Genomic DNA, 27,485 nt, shown 5'->3' with positions numbered 1-27,485 from the left:
AGAAACTTTTGAGCTGGCGGGAAGAAAGGGTTAACAAGTGGCAGAGCAGTCACTGATCTTTTAGAGTTTCAGCCGGCTTTCGGAGGCTCCAGGTGTATACACACACACACACACACACACCTCCCAGCTCTCTCTCCCCAGGGCAGTTACTTAGCCTAAGGGCACCATTTGGTCTTAAAGCAAATTACTTAAACAGAACTGGCAGTGCATCGCGAAGTGGGAATCCTTGTAGCTCAGAGGAGTCAGTCTACACAGCGTGGCCTCCCGGCTCCACTGCTGGAGGAAAGGAGGGAATCAGGTGGTGACCAGCATGTGTGCACAACATTTCTCTGCACACGTTTGCAATCAAGTTAATTGAATTCATTGGCGTTTAGAACCGGTCGCTAGCTCAGAGAGAGCTTTGAATGGCCAATTTCTCTCTCCCTCTCCCCCTCCCCGCCTCCCGCCCGCCCGCCCGCGCTCCCAGTTCCCTCCCCTCCGGGTTCCCCAGTCCGCACCTCCCTTCTCCACTCCCCTCACCCCCCACTCCCTCCTCCGCCCTATTAAAACACCCACCAGCTCACTTGTTAAGACCCCCTTAAGTTGGAGGAGGCAGAAAGGCAACAACCGCGAGGAAGGAGAAGTCAAGACGTCTGGAAAGAATTACCCAGTCCTGGCTTCCAGCAGCCCATTGAACCAGGGACTTGAACCAGCCCCAGCCAAAGACTTTCTCCCGATTCTACGCTTCCTGGGTTCTGCTGAGTTTTCACCAGGCTTTTTTTTTTTTTTTTTTTTTTTTCATACGAAGAAGAGACTTTCCGATATTAGGGGAGGGGGAACTAGAGCATAAAATAAAATAAAGTTAATTTATTTTCAAAGCACAGATAACATTTTCTTTAAGAGTTAGAAGATTGAAGTGCAACGGAAATATTAAAAAATACTAGTGATTTTTTTTAAAGTGGGGGAGACCTAAGCATTTAAGACTCCCCTATCCTTTTTAAATGTTGTTTTTAAATTTTTTATTTTTTTTGGCCGGTCGTCTCAAATTCATCTGATCTCCTATTACCTCAGTTTTGGAAACTGCCCGCCACCGACCCTCCGGGACCACACAGACAGGCTGAGGACAACTTTATGACCAAGAGCTGAACAAGGTACGTTACACTGGCGCGATTTGGTGAACGCTGAGGGTCCTCGAATAGGCCAGGGAGAGGGAAGACATTATCCACGTTAAGAGTTAAAAACAAATTTAAGTCAGTTTTCGACAGAAAAGTTTGAGGTCTGAAAATTTCCAACAGACTGCAAATCAGGGGATATTTCAGATCACTGTCAGGCTTAGCAACATTTTCTCTGTCTTCTCCCATCCCTGCGGCGCTCGCCAGAAATCCGCTGCCTTTCTGGAACACAGGTAACCTCTTTGCCTGGGAAAGGCTGCAAGTCCCGGGATGTACTTTTCCATTCCGCATCTTCCCGAGCTGCAGAGGGGCTCACGAGTTAGGAAACAAGGACTTTCCACTGTGTATGGAAAATGCATTCCGCGCAGTCTCCCCCTTCCCCCTTATTCCCATCACTTCTCTTCTTTTTTTTCCCACACACTCTCTGTGGGAAGGAAAGCCCTGGACAGCCTAGCGCGTTTTCCAAGTGGGAAGCCTGTTTCTTACTTGGAATGCAAAGGGTTAAAGCGATCCTGGGTCCCAACTCTGGCCCCAGAGAAGGAGGGTCCTTCGCCACCTCCTCGCAAGCTACCGGCCTCGTTCGGCCACTCCCCGTCTTCCCCTGGCCTCCCCTCCTTTGCACTCCCTGCACCCCATTAAAGTGTCGCTGTGGGTCTGTCCGGGCTCAGCCCGGCTCCAGAAGCCATACTACGGTCTGGGGTCCCCGACCCAAGCAGTGGCACTCGGAGACCCGAGCGGGAGGAGGGCGCGCATCCCTCCTCTCGGCTGCAGGGCTGCCCGCTGGGCCGCGAGGGCAGGGCGTGCGCGGGGACCGCGTGCTGCGCGCAGGCAGCTGCCGCGTCCCGGGAGCCAATTCCGACGTGGCAACGAGCACGCTGGCGCCTCTTCCCGCAGCTGCAGCGCGGGGCACGGTCGGGTGGGGGTTTGGGGGTGCCTTCCCGAGCGCCCAGCCCCGGGTGGGGGGTGGGCTGTGGGAGCCGGGGTGAAGGTGGGAGGCGAGCCAGAGGCCAGGTTGGGATGGATAATCAACACCTTGGGCGGAATTCGTCACGTTGGTTCCCGCCCAGCGCGAGCGAGGGCTACAAAATGGGTCCCTGTGAACCGGAGGGCGGGTCTGAAAGGAGGGTCTGTGTGAGAGCGAGGACTGGGAGGCTAGAGGCTTTTCCTCAGGCTAAGGATACGCAGCCGAGGGGAAGTGGCTCTGAAGGGATAATTAAGTCTGGAAAGAGAGCCTGGGAGCTGAGAGGCGGTGCCTGGGGAGGAGGGTTTTCAAGACCTGGGTCCTATTACACAGCCTTAGGTGCCAGCTTCCCGCGGCCGCTCCCTCCATCCCCCAGACGCCCGCGCTAAGTACTTGGGAGTCACCAACCCCACGCGCCTCTGGGTGGAGTGAGCTGCTACAGCCCTGCTCCCAGGAGGTGGGTGTAGGAGCTCTGTTGGCTCCTCCCTGACCGGTTCCACACCCTTGGGGGCCATTGCTGCCGGGTGTCTCCCGAACAGCTGCCCAGAAAGGCTACACTACTCCAACCCACGTGGCTGGCCTGGAATTGCCTTTGACGTCACACCTAGGGGGGAGGTGTGACGCAATAGGTCGGGAAGTCCTGATTGGCGGCCGAGGGCTTCCCCAATTTGAGGCCTGAGTATATATAGACTTTCAGCTCAGCCTTAGAGTAAAGCCAAGGAAGTCGGTAGTTGAACATTGCTGCAAAAGGGAAGCGACAGATAAGGAGAACAACTTCACTGCCCAGTGTAGATTTCAAGGCTTTTTCCCGGCAGATTTCTTATTGTAGTGAAGGCATATGATAATGTACCTTTGAAGGTTTAAAACAGGATTGTGATTTTTTGAAAAGGTCATTTAAACAAAATATTGTAAAGGTCAGCACACATTCAAACATGCCAATGATGAAAGGCTAAAAATTAAAATGTGTATTTATATAGAATTGGGTAGAACAAATAGTTATGCCCGTCAAACTATTTGTAGATACAATTGAAAATGTGACAGAATAGGTTTGAAAAGAACTCTTAACTTCTAAACTTTTTTTTCCCTTTCATTCCAATTTGTGCAAATTGAATCATTCATTACATTAGTTTTCACTGCATTATTCTAGAAGCTAAATAAGATTACTCAGGCAGCTGAAATACTGTTTGTTTTTTTTTAATACTTATCATATCCCACCAAAGGTTTTCCTAATATTTTGGCTATTTTAACTTTTCAATAAAGTTTAACTCTTTGTAGTACAAATTTTAGTATGTATATTATGGTGTGTATGCATTAAGCAATATTGGGGCTAATAATTCAAAATTCTGAGACATTTCTGGATTAGAGCATTATAATGAGGATATCATTTCTCCTGTTTTCTTTTTCTTATTTATATAACATCTGAGTTGGGTGAACAGAAAAGCTTATTGTAGAAGTGTTGACATGTAAATTACCGGAATTACTTGTATTGTACCTAGAACTGAATCCTTTCTTATCAGAGAAAGCTATGGTGTTTATAAGAATTCAAGGTCTTAAATCAGTGACTAGTATCAAATTTGAATGTCACCCTCCACAAAACAAGGATGACGTTTAGTCAGCTACCTTCCTGGAAAACAAGCATTGTGCAACAAATGAGTAACAGACTTACTAGAAAGTAAGTCATATTGAAACTAATCATTAATGTTAAGTCTGTAGAATAGTCCCACGATGTTGAATTTCATAAATATTTTTTTGCCCATGGTTTCCTTATCAGCTAAGTTTAGTTTTGAAGAAATATTTCTTGAATTGTTAAGTTCATGCCTGTCACTGATTCATTTATTTTCTATCATTGGCACTGTGAGGAAAGGCCTTATCTATGGATTAATGGGGAGATCCCCTTTAGCAAAGCTATATTACACAGTTATATTTTTAATCTAAGAACAAGTAGCATGTTACATTATTAACATCTTGAGTTTTATACAATGTGGGAGCTATGAGTTAATGTAATTGCAGAATAGAGCATAAACCCCACTGGCCCTTTCTGGGTTCTCTTTTTATCCATGCGTACCCAAGCTGTGTTCCACTAAGAGGCTGTAAGGACAGAACCAGTGGCAGTGCTAGGCCAGCTGAATGGGGGGACAGCTCCCTGCAGGAAAATCATTTCCGTCACCCCAACTTGGTTTTAATCCTTTCCTCTGTAGCAGCAATCTGCATAGACTAAGTAACATCCCACTGCAGATACCTTAAATTCAATAATATTTTGAATGTTACCTATAACATAATGTTAGCTATAACATGTGGAGTTTATATATATACTGCCTTACAATCTAGGAAAATGTCACTGATATATGAGTCAAAATAAATACAAGGTCAAACTCAAATATTTTTCCATTTAAATAATAAAATATTTAGAAATGAATGTCTCTTAAAAGCATAATCTGTACTGCAGTTTATTTAAAAATGAGCAAGATGTAGTGCATCTCTAAATTGAATTCATCATAGGAAAAGCATACTCAAAGAAGTTTTTTTTTTTTTTTTAAGTTATTTTTGGTTGTGTTGGGTCTTTGTTGCTGCACTTGGGCTTTCTCTAGTTGCGGTGAGCGGGGGCTACTCTTCGTTGTGGTGCGCGGGCTTCTCATTGCGGTGGCTTCTCTTGTTGCGGAGCACGGGCTCTAGGCGCACGGGCTTCAGTAGTTGTGGCTCGCGGGCTCTAGAGCGCAGGCTCAGTAGTTGTAGTGCACGGGCTTAGTTGCTCCGCGGCATGTGGGATCTTCCCGGACCAGGGCTTGAACCCATGTCCTCTGCATTGGCAGGCGGATTCTTAATCACGGCGCCACCAGGGAAGTCCCTGAAAGAAGTTTTTAAATAACCATAGTATAAGGCAAAATGCAATCTGGCCCATAAAGAAGTGAAATAGTAGCTACTATTTATCACATGTCTAATATGTATCAGGCATCGAAGTAGATACTTGACATACATTATATCTAGTATCCCTCCTGCCCACCAAAGAAAACTTTATGAAAAAAAGGAACCTTGCCTCAGAAAGGTAAAGCAACCCACTGAAAGTCAAAAGGTTAGTAAGGAGAGTGGATGAAATTTAATTCAGGAATTCTTGAATATAACACCCTTGAGCTGGACTATGCTGCAGCTGGATTAGTCAAGTTTTATGGGGGTTCAAACTGAGGAGAAAACACATCGGATTGAGAGAGATCAGAAAAGATTTCATGAAGAAATTTGGCATTGTGGTATATATGGCTACACAGGGAATGACCTATAGAGACAGGGCCCATGAGCTGATGGAGGAACACGTAGAGCTAGGATTCCATGCCAAGTCTTTCCGTAATTTCCCCCTTTGCCACAGCGAACTTTAGTATGAAGTTTAGGACGGCAAAGTTCAGGAACCAATAGGGCAGTGGGAAGAATGGACATCTTAGCAAGTCTTTGATCAATACAGCTGGTGCAAATGAAGAGAAATCTGAAACGTAAAGTTCTGGATCCAGAGACAGCCCAGGTGACAAGGTCTTTGAAAGGTGTATTGCCTAACCCTGCAAGCTCCGGTCCAGGTCTCTGCTAGAATAAGTGCGGTGGGACTGGAAAGACAAAGGCCAGCTTCAAAGCCAGAGAGGGAGAGGAGGTCAGAAAGGGAGAAGGGGAGGGTCCTGTGCTCTAACGTGTAGACTGCTGGGAGACTTCTTCTGGGTACTTCTCTTAGGATTTCTAGTTGAGGGCAGTAGCAGAGGCAATACACCTGAGGGATGTATAACAATGCAAATGAGATCATGAAAGTTTTCATAGACTTTAACCCAGTGATTGCCAAACTTTGTTGCGATTAGAATTACTTAAGGAGATTTAAAAACTCCTGAAGCCCTGGTAGCACCCCATGCCAATTAACTCAGAATGTTTCGGGAGCCACACATCAGTAATATTTGCAGATTCCCTGGTGATTTGGTTGTACATCAACATTTGGGAACCACTGCTTTTTAATCTTTTGCTCACCATACGTTCTAATCCACTGTTAGCAGGCAAATGGCCACAAGCAGAATATGTCTTGTTACAAAGAAGTACATTTCCATATGCCTTGCTAGTGTCACCTGCCTAAGTAAATATTCCTAATTCTAATCATTCTACATGACTTGAGGCCTATTTCCCCCTCCTCCCACACGACACCAGTTTAAGAGTAAAGAAAACCTGTGTTCTAAAACCATTTCTGCTCTTTATTTATATTAGATGTGATCTTGAGCCGTGCATTCACTAACCAAACATTTTAAAAAATATCTCCTGTCGTCCTTTGTGCTTTTGTCTGTTTAAATATTGGCTACAAGTAAAAGGACATTGATCTTGTCTTTTTTAGATTGTGTGTGTCAGTCCCTGAGATCAATCTATTCCCTCAGTAAAGCTTACTCTAAATGTGCCTTTTATCCCTTTGTACTGTGATACTAGGCAACAACGAGATACCTCGCAGAAATAGAAAGTGCAAGTGTTGCAATAGAAAGTGCACTTGTGCAAGAGTAACTGTTCCTTTATGTTAAGACATTGTGGGAAGCAACCGCATAGCACAGGGAGATCAGCTCAGTGCTTTGTGACCACCTAGAGGGGTGGGATAGGGAGGGTGGGAGGGAGGGAGATGCAAGAGGGAAGAGATATGGGAACATATGTATACGTATAACTGATTCACTTTGTTATACAGCAGAAACTAACACACCATTGTAAAGCAATTATACTCCAATAAAGATGTTAAAAAAAAAAAGACATTGAAGCCATTAATATCCCATTAAAGCTGCAATAAATATATGTATTCCTTACCTGGTTACAGTAAGCCTGCAAAAGGTATCATTCCCATTTTGCAGATGCGGAAATGAGGCTGAGAGAGTAAATGCCAATATCAATTTGCTCTTTGTATCCCTCCTTGTTCAGGTGACTGTGATGAGGAGACTGCCCACAGTGCCGCCTCCATCCATCCTTCTTCTAGACACTCGGCCCTGGTTAAAATCATTAAAATGAACAAAGTGAATTATACCCCAAAATATTTGATGTTCAGAGATATTAATTGTCCAAGGACACATGGCTCATTCATAGACCCCTCAAGTGGTTTGTCTAAAATCGGACAGCTAATATGAGGTGGAGCTTGGGCTTGAATCCTTTTCTTCCCTGTCCTGCTCCTCTTTCCATTATGCCAGAGTCATCCCTTGTTAACTAACAAACAACAGCTTAAAGGGAAGGAGAGTCAGGCTGATTAGATAGTTACTGCCAGGGTATTAACCCGCAGAGAGCTGACATCACTGAGCTCTGTTGATGATTTCTTTTGAGGTATTTAAATGAGCTCCATCTTTTAATCTCATAATTAGGTGAAGTCAATATGACTAGTTCCATTTTATAGATGAAGAAACTGAAGATGATAAGTATTACGTAGCTTGTTCGAGGTTACCCAATCTTTAAAAGAAACCATTATAAGATAGTCAGGAGTCTATTCCAAGTCAGTCTGGTTCCAGAGGCCAATATATGTGGGTGTGTACACCCAAACACACACATAAACACACACACTCACAAGTCATTAGCACTAAACACAAAGCAGAGTGTAGATTAATGGACAATAAATATTGTAAGACAACTAGAGTTTAAACGGAAAAAAAGATGATCTCATTATCCCTCATGCTCCAAACTTGACCCCTGAACTCATAAGATTGCTCAGACTACAACTTATAATTTCAGGAAATGCTGTTAGGGAGCATTTGCCTTTTTAAAGTTTGTTATCCAAAGGTCTTGTAGAGCCTGTCTGGTACCCCCTATAATCATGACCTTTAAATAGATGGGCAAGAAATCATAGACCTGGTTGTAAAAGAAAGAAAAAAGCTGCTGGATGAAGGATACCCTTAAGGGCCCAGCACATTCATTGCCCCTGCAGCGAAGATAGAGGAGGGCCCTGTGCTCTGTCAGTCTGCATTGGCAACGTGAGTCCACATGATTTATTTGCTTATTTAAAATGTGTTTATTGAGTACCTACTATGTGCCACACCTTGTTTCATGATACAGGAATACACAGTTAATTGAGATATGCAAATCCCTATGGCCAAAGAGTGTTCTTAGTGTAACTTAGAAAATCAAACAGGGTCAGGGGAGAGAGTGACAGGGAGTGAAGAGAGGGCAGGGTGGAGGAGTCTATTTTTTAATGTTTCCTTTTATTAACAAAAATTTTTTTGGAGTACAGTTGATTTACTGGAGGAGAGAGTTTGGAAGGAGTGGTAAGCTAGGGTCTCTCAGAAGAGCTATCACTTGGCCTAATGTCTGCAGCCTTTCCTAGATGCTGACTTGACTCATTTGAATTCACTTTAGCTTCTCCCTGATCCAAAACGGAAGGCCCCCTTAATGAAAGCTGAGGGAACTCAGTTCTCACCACTGCACTAGGGCAGTGAGAGCAGCTGGTATTCTCTCTCATCCGCCATTGGCTGTCTGGTTAATACAAGGAAGGTCAAGGGGGAGGGAAAGGCTCTGATGCCCAGTGACCTATAGAGTCCCACTTGGGGTACACGAGCAAACAGCGAGACTTATATCTGCTCTGCAGGTGGAACCAGTGGAAACTGAAGCGCCTCTCTTACGGTTAAACAGGATTTTGACTGTTGGCATTAAGAGCAGGGTCGCTGCCGTGTAGGTGAAACCACCAGCCAGCTCCCTTTCGGACAACATCATTCCAGGTCCCTTTTGACTGTACACACATAGGAAGGTATAGGAGCCCAGAAATCTTCCCTGAGTATTGGCTGCTGTTGTATCTGTACCTGAGTACATGACATCCATTTTTCCATTATAGCAGGAAAACAGTTTTCAACGTTCTTTTCTAATCTTTCCTTACACAACATGTTTATTAATGAGAAACAAAAGGATGTGGCCTATTTTGTCATGAAGGTTCAAATCTGTTCAGCCAATATTTACCGAGAATAGTCTAGTCACCTGGCATTATGCCACCGTGTGAACCCTCTTCCTAGTTGTGTGATGTGGGGTAAGTTACCTAAATACTCAGTCTTGGTTGCCCCGTCATATGCATATGTGATTTGTAACATGAGATTAACAGTATATTTACCACCTAAAGTTATTAAAATTAAATAGGATTTTGCTATTCAAGTAAACAAAACTTGCTTAAATGCCTGTTGCCTAGTAAATGATGAAAAAAAGTTAGCTGACATAATAATGATGCCAATGATGATATTTAGGAGTAAAGTCACATCTATCATTCAGCGAATATTTCCTGAATACCAACCATAACCCAGGCAATGTTCTATGTCCTTGGGGCACATTAGTGAAAAAAATATATATAAAATCTGTTGATTTTGTGGAGTTTACATTAAGGTGCACCAAGCTATTCTTTAACACTTGGTTTGGCCTAGAATTCTATGAAGACTAGTCCTTGGTGAATAATTGGTATCAAGTCCAAGAGCAACTTAGAAATCAATTAATAAAGTCTAATCCTGGGCAAAAACAATCCAAGTTTTATATTTTCACTCTTTATGGGAGGTAGATTTCTAAGTCTTCTATCAGCAAATGATCTAGGGTGAAACTAACCATATTTTCCAATTTAACAATAAACCATATGTCTGAGAAGGAGGGTTTGCTTATGAAACAGAGTATTTGAATTGGGGATTGTCTCAGAAAGTCTCACACAAATGGTGCCCATATCTCTGAAATTATAAAGAAACACCCTGTGCGTCAGTCCCTGAGATCCATCTATTCCCTCAATGTAGCTGGCTCTTTAACCCTTTGGCCTGTACTGAGACGCTCCATGTGTCATGCTAGGCAACAACGCGATACCTTGCAGAAATAGAAAGGTTCTATTGCTGCAGTTTACTAGCAACTTTTCCCAGGCTGAAAAAGGACATTCTGTAGACTCCTATGATGTAAGAGGGTGTTCCCACTTCAGCAGTGGCCAGCAGATGCTATGCGAACACTCTCTGTGTCCACACGTGCTGATAAAAGCAAGGAAAATGTGAATAATGGAAAAGAATAGCAGGCGGTTCTTTTGCTGGCTATGCTGATTTGAAACACAAGCAGAACACACTTTTAAGCTTCGCCCAGGCAGAGAGTTTTAGTCGCCTTGAAATTTTTCACTCTTGTGAGAATGACTCATGTCTTGGAAAAGACAAGTTCCTAGTCTGGTGCTCCCAGCACTTTTAGGCATTGGTTAATGTACACTTTGGGAGTTTTCAGCATCCAGTCAGCAGTTTTAATTAACGAGGGATGCTGTGCTCTCTTGCCTTTCACTGAAAATTCAGCATTTCACCGTTGCCCAGCAGTTTGAACTTTCCATTTGTGTCGTGATTACCTTTATCAGGGTACTTGTTGCATTCTATGAAATCCTATATAAGTGCTAAAAGTGGAACGCACATTTGGTTTTTGTTTTGCTTTGTTTTTTTAGCTTCCACGTTAGCTGATACTTTGTATTGTGTTTCTGATTTTTTTAAAAACAGTTTCACGAACACTTTGATTTTGCTCCTCACTGTAGCCCTGTGCATGTTGTTGACAAGTACCATCGTCTCCGTTTCACAAAGAAAAATAATGTCCACAAGCTCAAACCCTGGTCTCCAGCCTGCTTTGCATTACTTAGATTGTAATGAGTTTGGGAAACTAAACCCAAAATGAGTAATGGGCACACAAACAAACGCAAACTCAAAAATTATTTCTTGTTAACGTAAGAGTCCAAGGCAGGTATTCCTGGTTGGTGGCATTGGTGGCTGGCTTCCTTCCATGTGGCAGTTCAAGGACCAAGCTCCCTCTATCTTTGGGCTCTGCAATCCCTTAGGACCTGTTGATGTGTGCATCAAGACTGTGGAGGGAAAAGAGATATTGCAGGAGGCCCATTCTCCCCCTTAAGAGTCCTATTGGAAGTGGCACGTCTCAGATTAACAAAAGCTGGAATGCCACGGCCGCATCAAGCAGTCTGCTCAGAAGGAGGGGAAACACAATTGGTGAGCAGTCACAGTAAGCTACCCTAAAGTGTAATGCGTATCCACTCAGGACCACCTCAGTGATGACCACAGGGACTACAATGTAAGTAGTGTCACTTGGAGCTGAGTGATGTGATGGCCACACAACTAGTAAACCAAGATGTTAATAGGGTTTATGTCAACATTCAATTTTAAGTCTTAATGTGGAATAGGAAAATATAAATAGCATACCCAATAAGAGATTTTGCAGAGGTAATTGCTTAGCCCAAAGTAACTTTGAAAATAAATTTACTTAGCTTTCAAAAACTAGTTGAATTAAGGGAAAAGATTAAGTTGGAGTTACCTGCAAATTTAGAGATGTCTTTTGTTATGCTCATGAGGTGACTTTTGGAAGGCACCTGGTTGAGGCTGGTTGCCAGTAGAGCCAAACATGTGATTAGAGGGTTGGAACTTCCATTTCCCTGCCCAGACCATTGAGGAGGGAAGACAGGCTGGAGATTGAGTTCAGTTGCCAATGGTCAATGATATAATCAATCATGCCTATGTAATGGAGCCTCTAAAAACCCCAAAGGAGAGGGTTCAGAGAGCTTATGGATCGATGAACATGTGGAGATTTGGGGAGAGTGGTGCATGGAACTCCATGCCCTTTCCCCATACCTTGCCCTGTGCATCTCTTCCGTCTGGCTGTTCCTGAGTTACATCCTTTTATAATAAACCAGTAATCTAATGAGTAAACAGATTCCCTGGTTCTGTGAGTTCCTTCTAGCAAATTAATTGAACACAGGAGGGGATCTTGTGAACCTCTGATTTTTACCCAGTTTATCGTAATTACAGGTAACAACCTGGGCTTGCAACTGGCATCTGAAGTGTGGGTGTTTGTGGGGGGCAGTCTTGTAGGACTGAACTCTTAACCTGTGGAATCTGATTCTGTCAGGCATATGATATCAACATTGATTTAATTGTCAGGCACCCAGCAGGTGTCCACGGAATTGTTTGTGACATGTGTAGGAAACCCCCTCTCCTCCACATATTGGAACTGGGTCTAGGAAACCAAAAAGAAACAAATTTTAAAGGTCTACCAAGCACCTCTTCTATGCTCATAATTGGAGACGCTTTGAGAAATACGAAATATATGATCCTCCTGTACTCTAGTTCAAAATATTTCAGGAGATTCACAAACGGTAGGGAGGTGTACAAAATTGTATATTATTAAGAACTGGAATGTGCTTTTAGGTCTAATGTGTTAAAGCTCTTAAGACAAAAGAAAATTTGCCTGTTGAAATTAAGCATGATGCTATTTCTTCTCTAATTGTGTGCTTTATTTCTGCAAACATTTATTGTGTTCTTACTATATTCCAGTAAAGTTCCTGGTCACCAGGTTCGAACCAGCCGGTATTAATGGTGGATGAGGGAGACGGCCATTTGAACAAAGGAATGTAATACAGAATTTCAGGGGCTTTGATAAATGTCTGTGTAGGATATCTATGCATAAAGAAATTTTAATGGCAACAGAGACTTGGGAAATAATTGAGTCTAAATGCCCTCATTTAACAGATTTTTAAAGACTAAGGCCCAGAGAGGAAAGCACTGGCTCGAAGTCACACAGCTAGTTGATGGAAGACCTAGAAGGATAGAATCCACGTATCCTTACGTTCAGCCTTGGCTAGCTGCATGGGAAAGGTGTGAGCTGAGGGATTTGCACTGGAGATGAGATAAAACTACACATAAGAGGGACTTCCCTGGTGGTGCAGTGGTTAAGAATCCGCCTGCCCATGCAGGGGACACAGGTTCGAGCCCTGGTCCGGGAAGATCCCACATGCCGTGGAGCAGCTAAGCCCGTGCGCCACAACTACTGAGCCGGCGCTCTAGAGCCCGCGAGCCACAACTAGAGAAAGCCCGTGCGCAGCAACGAAGACCCAACACAGCCAAAAATACATAAATAAAATAGATAAATTTATTAAAAACAAAAAACTACACATAAGAAATTTGGCAAAACCTGTAGATTTTTCACTGGTCAGTATTGGGGTGAGGGAACGTGATGGCGCAAGAAGAAAGAGTGCCTTGCTCACTAAAATATTTAGATTTTATGCTTAGCTATGACCACATACATAGAGTGCATCCTTAGACAAATGATCTAACGTACTAAAAATAATGCATATGTGCATTACGGTTTTCAATGGTACACTGCATCATCATCTCATTTGATGTTGGAAAGAGTCCTCTGAGGTATGCAGAAAGGGCATCCTTATCCCTGTTTTGCAGATGAGCAAACTGAGATGCAGAAAGTCATACAACTAGTTAAGTGAGAAACTCAAGGTTAGAAGACCTGGAAGGCTTCCAGTCCAATGCTCTCCCTGTGATACCATGTATATAACAAGCATGGGACAAGAGTGGCTAACCAAGTATATCATGTGATTATTTTACAGATGCATTGTGAGAGGTTTCTATGTATCCTGAGAATAATTGGAACCACACTTTTTGGAGTTTCTCTCCTCCTTGGAATCACAGCTGCTTATATTGTTGGCTACCAATTTATCCAAACAGATAATTACTATTTCTCTTTTGGACTATATGGTGCCTTTTTAGCATCACACCTCATCATCCAAAGCCTGTTTGCCTTTTTGGAGCACCGAAAAATGAAAAAATCTCTAGAAACCCCCATTAAGTTGAACAAAACTGTTGCTCTTTGCATTGCTGCGTATCAAGAAGATCCAGACTACTTACGGAAATGTTTGCAATCTGTGAAAAGGCTAACCTACCCTGGAATTAAAGTTGTCATGGTCATAGATGGAAACTCAGAAGATGACCTTTACATGATGGACATCTTCAGCGAAGTCATGGGCAGGGATAAATCAGCCACTTATATCTGGAAGAACAACTTTCACGTGAAGGGTCCTGGTGAGACGGATGAGTCACATAAAGAAAGCTCACAACATGTCACCCAGTTGGTCTTGTCCAACAAGAGTATTTGCATCATGCAAAAATGGGGTGGAAAAAGAGAAGTCATGTACACGGCTTTCAGAGCACTGGGACGAAGTGTGGATTATGTACAGGTAGGTTTCCGCATCTGCCAGGACAAACACATTTAAATAAAGCATCCTTTGTATCTCTCCAGTCATATGCTATAGTCCATCCTTGTCCCTTCTGGACACAGTGCTTCTTTCAGTTCATCTGAAAACAGCATGACTGTTGAAAGCACATTCTGAAAGAGAGAGAAAAAAAATCTTGTAAAACGGTTAAAACTATCTATGAGAATGCTTAACTTGTGCAGTGTTATTGGTTGGAAATCAAGATTATTTTGAACATGAGACCCTTCCTTCCTTCTTTTCCCCTCCCTTACCTTCTCTGCCCCCTTGGTTCTGCCAAATCAATTCCAACGTCATTTTCCACACTCTTAAAATCTCCAGCGTTGTAAGAAAATAGTGTCTGCTCCAGCAGAAGGAGCTTGAGAAAATCTGCAGGACCAAGGGAAAGCTATAAAATATTTTTCACAGAGACTAGGCAAAATGGGGGCGATGAAAACAATTTTGATTTAAAAGTGTAGGAATTCAAAACTGAAACACATAGAAAAAGAAAAGAAAAAGGGAAAAGGAAAACAAAAACAAAAAAGCAACCTTCCCAGAACAAAATCTAAGTCATGTTTATTTCACTCCCCAAACAGCATTACCTCACTCCCTGCAACTTGACCTTTGAAAGCCTTTGTGATGGTGTTTGCTTGCATGAAAATTAGACAGGCTGTGTCTCTCATTAGTTCCCTGACTGCTAATTCTATGGTTTCTCCTCTTCTAGTTCTCACTGAAAGTTTCTTCTTTAGAACATTAATAGGGTTCCTGTGAGTTTTCTAGTTGTACTTTTGTGCAGATATTTTAGTTAGATTTTATTCATGATGATATCGAGAAAAGATAACTGTCTCTGGCTTCAAATATGCATCCGGACACTTTTCCTCTTTTCTTAAATGTGAAATCCTTGTTTTTGGAAGACTCATCATATGTTTTAGGGGATTTATCAACACAAAGTGATGCCCAGTGTGTCTCTCTGTGTAATGGGATGGCAGTGGCCACTGGCTTCAATGTCAATTGACTGAGGTTCTAATTAACAATTTGTAGCTGGTTGGCCTTGAGCAAGACCACCTCCCAAACCTCAGTTACCTGGTTAGAAGGAACCAATCTCACAAGGGATTTGAGAAAATTATTTCAAATTATGTATCCAAAGCGGCTTAGCAAAAGTTGTTGATAATGGCATTGTTAATATTATTAAAGCGTTTGCTGTTAAAGTATTATTTCTTATATGATTATCTAGTCCTTACTTGAAAACTATAGTACATGTCAATTGCTAATTAACATGTTGTTAATTTAGCTAATATCTGAAGAATTTTGAGGTATTTCTTCAGTTCATACCATCTGCATAAATCTCCCTTCTGGGGAATTGATTAGAGTTTCAACCCCAAGTGTCTCCTAATTTCTAGAACTTTCACAAATAAGGCTGTTTTAGTTAAATCAAGACATTTTTACATATTTACCTATTGCAACTTCAGGCCCAGATGAGAGGATAAACTGAAACTTTTAAAGTAAGGAATGGCTAGGGAACTTACAGAGGATTTGAAGAATGAAGCTCTGGGCCTAAAATGAGAAAACATCTGTTTTGATGTTTTGCCTTTAATTCTAGTTAAAACAATTTACGTTTGTCGTTTCTAATCATGACATGATTGTGAGATTTTTCTTCTTTTTTTTTTTTTTTTAACCTGCTTCTCCCAAAGCCCCCTCTCCCATCATCTTGTTTGGAATTTTGTTTGTATCCTTGACAACTTGACTTGTGCCTGTCCAGGAAAAACTAATACAAAATATGAAATTTTAGAGTAGGCTTTTTGCTAGTGCCCTAATCAGGCTTGAGAACTTTCCTTCCTTCAGGCTGAAGCCTCCAGATAGACTGACCCTAGCAACAGCTGTTCACTGGGCCCCAAATCCGCTTGAGACTTCCAGATCATTCAGAGCACTCAAACAGGGGTAAAAACTCTTTTGGCATTCTGAAACTAGTAAATACTATCCTGCCATGCCTCATCTATGCCCTATAAAAACAGAAATTGCATAAAGTTCAATCTAATATAGTACTCTCATCCTTCCTTCTGACTGACCCAGAGTCCAAGAGTTACAGAACAGAGGCCACAGAAAGACAAAGAGGGAGGGGTTTGAGGATGTTGGCTCCTGAGCATTACAAGTGATTGAATGTGGAGTTCAAGTTGGTTAGGGATGGAAGGAAGCAAAGTTCAGGTGCTAATACACAAGAGAGAATGGGGGCTGGGGAAGAAACTGACCATCTGCTCATACTTGCTAACCTGGCTAGAGAACACTGTTTAACTGTGCAGAGAGATGGCCAGAATGATTGGTTTCCAGTTGCAGCTGGATCCCCAACACTGGTCAGCACTCTTTTCACTTGATCTTGAATAGATGTCTCGCTTATTCCTCTCGTGTCTGTTATTTCAGATCTTCATCACTCTCCTAGGGCCTTACCCAAACTCCTCCCTGCTTAACTACAAACAGATGATCTTGCCTTCTACAAAAGAGAACAGCAAAAGTACAGGCTGTGAAGGCTGTCAAGATCTGACTCTCTTCTGCTTACAGTTTCAAGGGTACCCCACCTTCCCTCCTATCTCAAGGTTAACCTTTCTACCTGCACTTCTGAGCTTTCTGGGTTGGCTCCCTCTGGTCTCTTTCCGAACAAGCCTTTATCGATCACTACCTCTTATATCTCTCCCCTCTCATCTCTAGTCTTCTATAGTAATTACTCTTTCAGCCTTGTAGCCTGTCAAATAATAAATGCTGACATAGAACATGGAGGGAAGCTTTAGTTTAAGACGAAGCCAGCATGGTAGGAAATTCATCTGTGATGCTGGTGGCTGCTTCCAGAGATAGAGAAGATAGAAAAGCAGAAGAAGAAAAATAAAGTGAGAAAATCAAATACAGGGAATGAGAAATAAGGAGGTGAATGAGGAAGATTTTCTTAATTTTGAATCAAAGTATTTTCTGGAGAAACTTTTTCAAAGTTGTAGAAAAGTGCAATGAGCAAAATTAAAATAATCTGCAGCAGAGAGGGGAGAGATAAATTAGGAATTTGGGATTAACGGATACACACTACTATATATAAAATAGATAATAAAGAGCTACTGTATAGCGTAGGGAACTATATTCAATATCTTGTAATAATCTATAATGGAAAAGAACCTGAAAAAGAACACATATGTATGTATGTATAACTGAATCACTTTGCTGTACACCTGAAACATTGTAAATCAACTACACTTCAATTAAAAAAAATCATCTGAAGCGAATACATGACCCATACATAGATTATCAAATTTAATACTTTCCAGCATATACTTTTCTATTTTTCCTTATTTTAAAAACAATTTTGAGATTATATCATGTTTACTTTTTTTGTATTTTTTACTTAACAATATCAGAAGACTTTGAAAGTGTCTTTTGATATCTAGATTAGATAATTGCTTTATTCATATCTCTTTTCACTGAACATTGATATTACCACATAAGTGGTCACCAGTCTATATAACAAAGGAAAAAGACAGTATCGTCCGATGTGTGTATTAAGAATTTCCCAGGTAAAAGTTATACAATAAGTATGAACATTTTCTAAAAGGGAAGATTATAGGAAGCAATTTTATTATTACTTTAATCTGGCAGTACCATAGCTATCCAAGATTCTTTGAGCAGGAGGAAAGTAAGACTAAATCATTCATAATAGGAGAGTTGACCCTTATTATTCATGGATTCTGTATTTACAAGTTAACCTACAGACTAAGATGTATTTATTACCCGAAAATCAATAGTTGCAGTGCTTTTGTGATCATCTGCAGACACGTGCAGAATGGCAAAAAAAAAGTGTCATCCGATGTGCATGTTCCCAGCTGAGGTCACACAAGATTATGCTTTGCCTTTTTGTTTTACCTTTCATACTGTAAACAAGTAACTTCTTTAGTCTATTTAATATCATGTTTTTCATATTTTTGTGCTTTTGGTTGCTGATGTAGCTGTTTAAAATGGTCCCCAAGTGTAGTGTTGAAATGTTGTCTAGTGTTCGTAACACAAGGAGGCTATAATTGCCTTATAGGTTTGTTAGATGAACTTTGTTCAGGCATGAGTTACAGTGCTATTGGACATGAGTTCAATGTTAATGAATCAACAATACATATTCAATAAGGTGACACAAATAAACAAGTAAGCGCAAATACAACAAGGTTAGGTATTGATCACTAGACAAAAATGCCGTGACCAGAGACTTTGAGGAACCTAACTCTATATGTCCGCTAGAAGCAATTTTTTAGTATTTGCTAACTCACTCTTCATGGGAGCTTTGTAGAACATAACTACCGTGCATAATGAGGATTGACTGTGTATAACATTTGATTGGTTCCTATTTTCTGAAAATTTCTGAAGGGTCATGTTGAGAATGTTAATGTGACTTTGTATCCTTCATTTTAGAGGATGAAATGGAGCACATTGAAATAAGGATGGGGAAATCTGAATTCTTGATTTAACTGTTTACTTGCTACGGGCCTCAACTGGTAGAAGAGATGATTTCTGAGCTCACTTTCAGCTGAAGACTCTAACTTAGGATTGTCTTAATTTCTTTCTAGCAACATACCTATGCTTTTCAAGATTGGGATCAAACAAACAAACAAAAACAACAAACAACAACACAAAAGGGAGTATAGCATTAGAATTTTCTTTTCATTTTTTATCTACACTTTCCCTCAAAGTTGGGTTCTTGAATGTAAACCCTGATTTAAGGCAACCATTATGGGATTTCCTGATTCCTTTCTTTAGAATGAGGATTCCAACCATTTGGAATAAGGGTGTTTCCTGGCTTAAGCCTAGAGGTGACAACATTTGGTTTCTCATTTTTCCAGCTGGCTTGTCACCTTTGCTTTACACCTACAACTATTACTCGTGTATAAACCTTCCTGAAAAAGGAAAAAGAATAACCAAATGACTCCTTTTTCACCTTAATGTCTTAAAAAGATTCTAGGTTGCCTGAAGGCAGGTGTTACTTTATAACAATTTGGGTAACACATTCTAACAAGAAAGGTATATATCTTCCCAATTCCTTTTAAAAAGAGCAACAAATAAGGGCCAAATTGTTTAGGTTTCTATGATTTAGAGGCTTTTTATTGGCTAGATTTAGGGTCTTATACCATAAACAAAATTACTATGAGAGAATTATCCTCCCCATCCCCCATCCCTCACCTCAAAAAAAGTTTCTGTATTTTTCTTTGAGGGCATTTATTTTTTCCTGGAATGGTTTCACTGATTAATTTCAAAAGGTCTTTTTAGTCCTACATCTTATGATTTTGTTTTTGCCACTCATAGTCTGCCATAAACTGCTCTCTAATCTTTTTCCCTAGTAGACAGCCCAATCTAAGGATTTTTATATTGCCTGCTCAATAATCCAACTCGTTTAATTTAAATTTGTTGGGCATTGGACAGGGCATTAGTTTTTGCTCTCTGAGCAAGTCATGGTTTATTTACAGTACAGATAAGAAGGACCCCTTCCCTCATTGGACTAGTGTTCTTAGTTTGTGCCTCTGGTTTTGATGATCACTTCTTAGTATATATGCCTTCCTTTTATTGAGCATTTACTATGAGCTAGCTCTTGTAAGTGCTATACGTACATTATCTAGTTAATTCTCCATTACAGCAAACTTATGAGGTGGATGTGCTTATCCATATTTTTCACCTGAGAGATGGAGACTTAGAAAGGTGAGGTAAGGAGTTTAAGGTTACAAAGCTAGTCCAAGGGAATGTAAGTGGTGAATTGTGGCTTGGGAGGCAGATCTGTCTGATTCCAAGGGTTTGCACAGTGCTTTCTTTTCCTTTCAGTAGTGTGTTTACTCTGGCATTGTACTGTCAGGAGTTCTGGGGGCTAGCACCATCTTGTGTTTGCCAGTAAATAACTACTGGTGAATTTTAAAATTCTGGCTGACTTCTTTTCATTAGGGAGAATGTCCTGGGGGAAAGAGGGGGTAGGGGGTACTTTCCATTTACTCTGTGGTTAAGTTTTGGAAGGGAAACTGGGCAGTGGGATCACGACCAAAAGTAAATTTCAAACATGGTTGAAATAAATCATCTCCCTGGGTCCAGGTTCAGATGAAGGGTCAAGATTAAGAAAAAAAAAAAAGGTCATGAAGAACTTGGTGGTAAGACGGGAATAAAGACACAGAGTTACTAGAGAATGGACTTGAGGATATGGGGAGGGGGAAGGGTAAGCTGGGATGAAGTGAGAGAGTGGCATGGACATATATACACTACCAAACGTAAAATAGATAGCTAGTGGGAAGCAGCTGCATAGCACAGGGAGATCAGCCTGGTGCTTTGTGACCACCTAGAGGGGTGGGATAGGGAGGGTGGGAGGGAGGGAGATGCAAGAGGGAAGAGATATGGGAACATATGTATATGTATAACTGATTCACTTCATTATAAAGCAGAAACTAACACATCATTGTAAAGCAATTATTCTCCAATAAAGATGTTAAAAAAAAAAAAGGATTAACAAAGGATTGAGGTTTACAAGCAAGCAAAGGGTGAAAGCAGTAGCAACAGAATGAGTCTTGATTTATCTTCAGCCTGTTTCCTCATTGAAGGCAGCCAGAATAATTAAGTTTTCCTCTTGCTGCGTAGCTCTCAGTGCCCTTTGAAGTGGTTCGGGGCAGGCAGAGGTGGAGAACCCACCAGTCAATCTGAAAGGAAATATGTTTAAAAAAAGGTGAAACATGGATACTCACCATTTTAGACTTGGGTCTTAGAAGTTGAAAAACGTATGGTAGAATAAATAACAATATTTCTACAGGATATTTTTATTTAAATTGTTGTGAGGTAGATTAACTTTAACATCAGTGAGATAAACTGGAATGGACTTACAGTCTAACAGCTTATTTAACAGATTTATAGCAATTTATATATCTATAGGTGTTTTGGATACATTTGAACTTGTTCATTGTGATAAGATATTCTTGATATGTAATCCATGCTCATGTTCCAGTCAGTGATTCCCTTTACCACCTTTCATGGTAATGAGTGGGTTTACTTAGCAAGTACAAACAATGAAAGATTAGTACCCTATACTAATGGCATATATGACTTTTCTGTGAGCCTTTGTAATTTACCAAGTACTTTTGCATACAGTGTGTCACTCTGGTATCATGATGATGGTAACAGTTTGTTCAAGGTCATAAAAGTAGTAAGGTACAGAACTCAAGATTTCATTGCAGCTTCTTGATTTGTTATAATAGTCAAATCTTGGCCTATTATAAGAATAGGAGATAGAGGCAATCCTAAAAACCTCTAGTAGAGTTAAACTGGGACTTAGAACATACTTTATCTCAACTTGTTCTTTTAGTTTGTTCTTTGTTTTTTTATGAAAGAGACCCACCCCCGGCCCGGCCCCCCAACCAATTCTTTTAGGCTCAGGGTTGGCATACTTGCTTGTAAAAGGCCTGATAGACACCGTTAAGCTTTGTGGGCTATATGGTCTGTGTTGCAGCTATTCAGCTTTGCTGCTTTAGTGTGAAAGCAGCCATAGATAATATGAAACTGAATGTGCATGACTGAGCTCCAATAAAACTTTATTTATGGCCACTGAAATTTGAATTTCATATAATTTCCATGTGTCACAAAAAATTCTTTTTCGATTTTTTTTCAGCTATTTAAAAAGGTAAAAGCTATTTTTAACCCCCAGGCCATATAGAAATTGGTGCGAAGGCAGACTTGTCCGTAGACCTTAGTTTGCCAACTCCTGTTTTAGATAACGGAGAAAGGGGCGTCACTGTCTCTTGGCTAGAACAATGAAGGAGTGGGAGCCATGGTCTTAAGCAATTTAGCTGATGATTCTGTGGTTAAGACTGAGGTGGCTGGTTCCTCCCAATAACGTCTTCTTGTCTTGACATTTTCCACTCATTTTAGTCAAAATTTGGTGACTTTGCCTCATTTCCATATCTCCTAGTGAGAAATCTTACGACTGGCGATCATGTAGTTTCAACAAATTACAGTGATACATTCAGTGTGGACAGAAAGACATTTTGATTTGTTCTCCAGTTGTTTCCTGTGTGCAAATCAGTCCTGTGGTTTCTCCCAGTGTGAGGTTAAGCTCCTTGTGAACTGGTGTATTTCTCCCACAGTTTCTAGCCCAGAGCGAAACAGCCAAAATTTTTGAAATTGCACACTTCTCATTAATTGGTGAGGAGACAGCTAGAAATCCTGTTTCTACTAGACTGATTTTAAGAAGGGATAGAGTTATACCCTTTACACACAAATTAATACTGTTATATCCATGAACATACATGCTTTCACAGACTGTCGTAGACGGTGGTTTTCTAGTTGGCATTCTATCACTAAAGAACATCCAGAAATTGAACTTCTTTAGAAAACTCTTTGATCCCACTATAACAAACCCCTCCCAGGAGATTTCTGAGAGCATTCCCTTCTGACAGTTAAACTCACCATGTGAACAATCTCTCTCAGAGAACTTCTGGCACTTTGCTGTTGGAAACTGGGAGGGGCAGGACCAATTTAAATATGCAGAACCTCAGAAGTTTGGTTCCAGTTTAGTCATTTCAGAGAGGCAGTTCCCTTGGCTTGCTTATCTTACAAGCAGGCGGAGTTACTTGAACATTAATTCTAGGTTGCCCCCTTCCTGTTGTTTTTAGTCTTATTTTAGCTTTCTGGTTTTACCTTTCCCAGCTTGAGTCAATAGAGGTGGGTGTGGCCATAAACTCTGGATGCTGAGAGGTTGAAAGGTGGATTTGAAATTATGCTTTCACTTTCTACTACCCTAGTTACTGGCCTGCCAGGCTTATAGCCGTATACAAAACAGTGACAGACAAGGCAAGAGAGAGGCAAAACATCTACAGCTTAACTATTGAGTTTGCAGGTTCTTTGTATTGGCCATCATATAACAAACTCTCATCCCTGTGTTACTCGCTTATTGAGGCCTTGTGACAATAGGCTGAAGGCGTAATACATATGCCCGCTTTTGACTACATGGAGCATATTCATCATCTTCTTTTCTTTAACTTATTTCTTACTTTCTTCTTCGCAGGTTTGTGATTCAGACACCATGCTTGACCCTGCCTCATCTGTGGAGATGGTAAAAGTTTTGGAAGAAGATCCCATGGTTGGAGGTGTCGGGGGAGATGTCCAGGTGCGTATGAGTTCACTTTTTGCATGAGTCACTTTTAGTAGCGCCCTCACTCGTTGATTCTTTGAACATACATTTATTATACGCCCAAATCTGTGCCAGGTATTGTTTCTGGTGCCAGAGACATACTAGAATGTGCCTTGGACCCACTTTATACCTCTTCTGCTGTCTAAATTGAAGTAACTTACGATTTCTTTGCTTAATCCTGGGTTATAACACAAGTATGCAGTGGCTGATAAGTTATATAAAATATAATGTAAATGTGTAATAATTTCTGCCATATCTTCTTGAGCCACAACTTAATGTTCTGGTAAAATGATGTTGGAACTCATTTAGTACAAGAGTTAAAAAATGGAGGTATGGCAGGAGATGGAGTCTGTGTCATATAACTATGTATTTAAAAGCTGAACAATATATGGTTGGTCAAAAATCCAAATTGGAATACAAAGGAAAAAAAAGAGAAACAGCAACTCAAATTTACACTAGAGAGAAAGTCAAAGGAACAATTAAGTGAGTTTTCCAATTATTATTTATTTCCCATTATTTGCTATCAATGGAGAAACAATAAGTGAAACAAATATTAATGAAGGTGATTTGAAATTTATGGAATGGGAAAACAAATATGTGAAAATATATGAAGATTAAAGTGAGCCCTTTGCAAAAGTGCACTCGATTTTAGCAAAAGATGTGAGAAGCACATGGAATTTTGACTTTAAATGTAGGTATTGTGTTGCTGTATAACCCATATTTAAATGCATGGTAATACTGAAGGCAAAGAAAGTACACTAGATGGACAAAGAAATACCCTGGTGATAAAAAGGAAGCATGTAAAATCCAGATTAAAACTGAACAAAATTGAGACAGAGGAGAGAATTAAGAAATATTGCCCCCCAAAACTAATAATTTTAATAGCCTTTGTGTAGAGCATTATTTCAGGATTCCAGTTTTGGGGTGAAGCCAGAGCAAACCCTTTTATCCCTGGCATTGCTAAAACTGAGGAGGAAGGAGAATAATAGAGTTGGATGAGTTGAAAAGAGAAGAGAATAGGACTTAAAAACTTTCAAATATTAGATAGTAAGAAAGTGGGAGAATAATTTTTTTTTAAAGATTTTTTGATGTGGACCATGTTTTTAAAGTCTTTATTGAATTTGCTGCAATATTGCTTCTGTTTCATGTCTTTGGTTTTCTGGCCGTGAGGCATGTGGGTGGGATCCCAGCTCCCCGACCAGGGATGGACCCCACACCCTCCCGCATTGGAAGGCGAAGTCTTTAACCACTGGAATGCCAGTGGGAGAATAATTTAAGGGCTGAGAACTAAAGCCTACAAAAATCTCAATTTTATAACATAACAAGAAAAAGAAACAAAACACATAACAAAAGAGTACAGAGAGTGATGAAGTAGAAAAAAATTATTGTCAAGAAGTCCCGGGCTTCCCTGGTGGCGCAGTGGTTGAGAATCTGCCTGCCAATGCAGGGGATACGGGTTCGAGCCCTGGTCTGGGACGATCCCACATGCTGCGGAGCAACTAGGCCCGTGAGCCACAACTACTGAGCCTGTGCGTCTGGAGCCTGTGCTCCGCAAGAAGAGAGGCCACGATAGTGAGAGGCCCGCGCACCGCGATGAAGAGTGGCCCCCGCTCGCTGCAACTAGAGAAAGCCCTCGCACAGAAACGAAGACCCAACACAGCCAAAAATAAAGAAAGAAAGAAAGAAAGAAAGAAAGAAAGAAGCTTTCATTTAAAAAAAAAAAGAAGTCCCAACACATACACCCAGCTTATCAAATTAATATAGTATATAGAATGAAAGAAAATAATGTAAAATCGTGTTAAAAAAAGGAAAGAGGCTAAATAGAAGGATAAAAAAACAAACATTACTCTAGGTAGTAACCTCACAATGGTGCAGATTTTGTTGGAATTTTTAGCTGGGGCTTACCTTTATTTAATTATTTTTACTTGTATTTTTCTTGCAGATTTTAAACAAGTATGATTCCTGGATCTCCTTCCTCAGCAGTGTGAGATACTGGATGGCTTTTAACATAGAAAGGGCCTGTCAGTCTTATTTTGGATGTGTCCAGTGCATTAGTGGACCTCTGGGAATGTACAGAAACTCCTTATTGCATGAATTTGTGGAAGACTGGTACAATCAAGAATTTATGGGCAGCCAATGTAGTTTTGGAGATGACAGGCATCTAACGAACCGAGTGCTGAGTCTGGGCTATGCAACAAAATACACAGCTCGATCCAAGTGCCTTACCGAAACACCTATAGAATATCTCAGATGGTTAAACCAGCAGACCCGTTGGAGCAAGTCCTACTTCCGAGAGTGGCTGTACAATGCCATGTGGTTTCATAAACATCACTTGTGGATGACCTATGAAGCAGTCATCACTGGGTTCTTCCCTTTCTTTCTCATTGCCACAGTAATCCAGCTGTTCTACAGGGGTAAAATTTGGAACATCCTTCTTTTCTTGTTAACTGTCCAGTTAGTGGGTCTCATAAAATCATCCTTTGCCAGCTGCCTTAGAGGAAATATCGTCATGGTCTTCATGTCCCTCTACTCAGTGTTATACATGTCAAGTTTACTTCCCGCCAAGATGTTTGCAATTGCAACGATCAACAAAGCTGGGTGGGGCACATCTGGAAGGAAAACCATTGTTGTTAATTTCATAGGACTCATTCCAGTATCAGTTTGGTTTACAATCCTCCTGGGTGGTGTGATTTTCACCATTTATAAGGAATCTAAAAAGCCATTCTCAGAATCCAAACAGACAGTTTTAATTGTTGGAACGTTGCTGTATGCATGCTATTGGGTCATGCTTTTGACACTGTATGTGGTTCTCATCAATAAATGTGGCAGGCGGAAGAAGGGACAACAGTATGACATGGTGCTTGATGTATGATCTTACGTCTGATGTTTGCAGTTACAGATGCAGACACACACAAAACCTTAGTTCTTCTAGGGACTGTGCGGTATTGTGGCATCAGATAATGCCACCAAAGGAGACATATCACTGCTGCTGGGACTTGAACAAAGACATTTGTATGGGTTTATTTTAATTCTGCCAAAGTAAAATGATACATCAAGAAGAACTCAGATTTAACCTGATATTTCTATGAAAATGGGAAGAATTCTTTGTTTATGCACTTTTTCCTTATTGTACATCCGCCTAACAGTGTTTTGCCCTATATACCTCACTAGTCATGCTTTATGTGGGTTATCATGTAAGAAAAGGATTTTGGAAACTCAAGGAAAAGTTCTTTCAACATATACAACCTAACTTATGTACTGTGTTGATAGCTAATTTTTTTTTAGAAAGGTTTTTCTGTTTAACTCTACCAAATGAAATGCCAAAGGAAATTTACAGGCCGTTGGCTGTGCTGTATTTTTATATAATTGTACTGTGTTTTAAAATTTTGTATGCCAATTTTAAAACAAATTTTGCATATTTTATATTTTACTTCTCTGCCAAAATACACCTGTTCTTCCTTTTTTTTTTTAATAAAATAGGTTCTGAAAAAATTCATACTTAAAAAATTTCTACCCAAAATGTGAAGCTTGGTTGACTGATGTTGTTCATGATAGAAAGAATAAAATGCTTCTCTCTCTCTCTACCTTTAAAATTGAATAGTTTATTTCTGTGAAAAAGTATTTAAACTCTCGATATTTTAACTTTTTTTCATTTCTTTTAGAAAAGGCCAATATACCTGTCACACTTCGGGAGTAGAAATTCATACTTGTGTGCACAAAAAAGAAATCATTGAAAATCAAGGCCAAAGGGGTAGAAAAGTGCAATTTTTTCATAAGATTGAAAAAAAGGGAATGCCAGTTCTCAAAAGAAAACACTAGGCATCCAGCAGTGGATAAAATCTGGGTATCAAAGGTTGTTTTTGAAGATTCTCACAGTGTTTTCCCAGGCCAAGTAAAAAGGAAAGTGGGAAAAATTGTCTGTATAATTTGGACAAATACACTGCAGTTCATCATTTTGTTCTGTGACCTATATTCACTGGATCCTGTCTATATGTTGAACATACTTTACCTACCTTTTTTTTCCCAGCTTGTCAGTTCACTTTACATGTTAGTATGAGGTTTATACGGGTGAGTGGGATAAATTATAATAAGGATAAAGCATATAGATTCAAAATTGTCAAAATCAAGCTCCATGTGTACTCTTTAACTTTCTAGGGAAGATTTTTTCTGAATTATACAGATAATTGCTTCATCTCTTCTGTTCTTGACCTAAAT

The 27,485-nt window shown here is 40.5% G+C and overlaps 1 protein-coding gene across 1 annotated transcript; it reads left to right on the top strand.

The window, feature by feature from the left end:
• The first annotated feature begins 564 nt into the window (after positions 1-564).
• Positions 565-26,854, top strand: HAS2 (hyaluronan synthase 2). Its single transcript, XM_028168202.2, has 4 exons — positions 565-1,130; positions 13,466-14,092; positions 23,145-23,246; positions 25,213-26,854. The coding sequence occupies exons 2-4, from the start codon at positions 13,466-13,468 to the stop codon at positions 26,140-26,142; spliced, it is 1,659 nt and encodes a 552-aa protein (XP_028024003.2). The 5' UTR covers positions 565-1,130; the 3' UTR covers positions 26,143-26,854.
• The last annotated feature ends 631 nt before the right edge of the window (positions 26,855-27,485 follow it).

This window comes from Balaenoptera acutorostrata, chromosome 17 (genome assembly GCF_949987535.1).
Source record: "Balaenoptera acutorostrata chromosome 17, mBalAcu1.1, whole genome shotgun sequence".
NCBI lineage: Eukaryota > Metazoa > Chordata > Mammalia > Artiodactyla > Balaenopteridae > Balaenoptera > Balaenoptera acutorostrata.
This window is presented reverse-complemented; position numbering and strand designations above follow the sequence as displayed.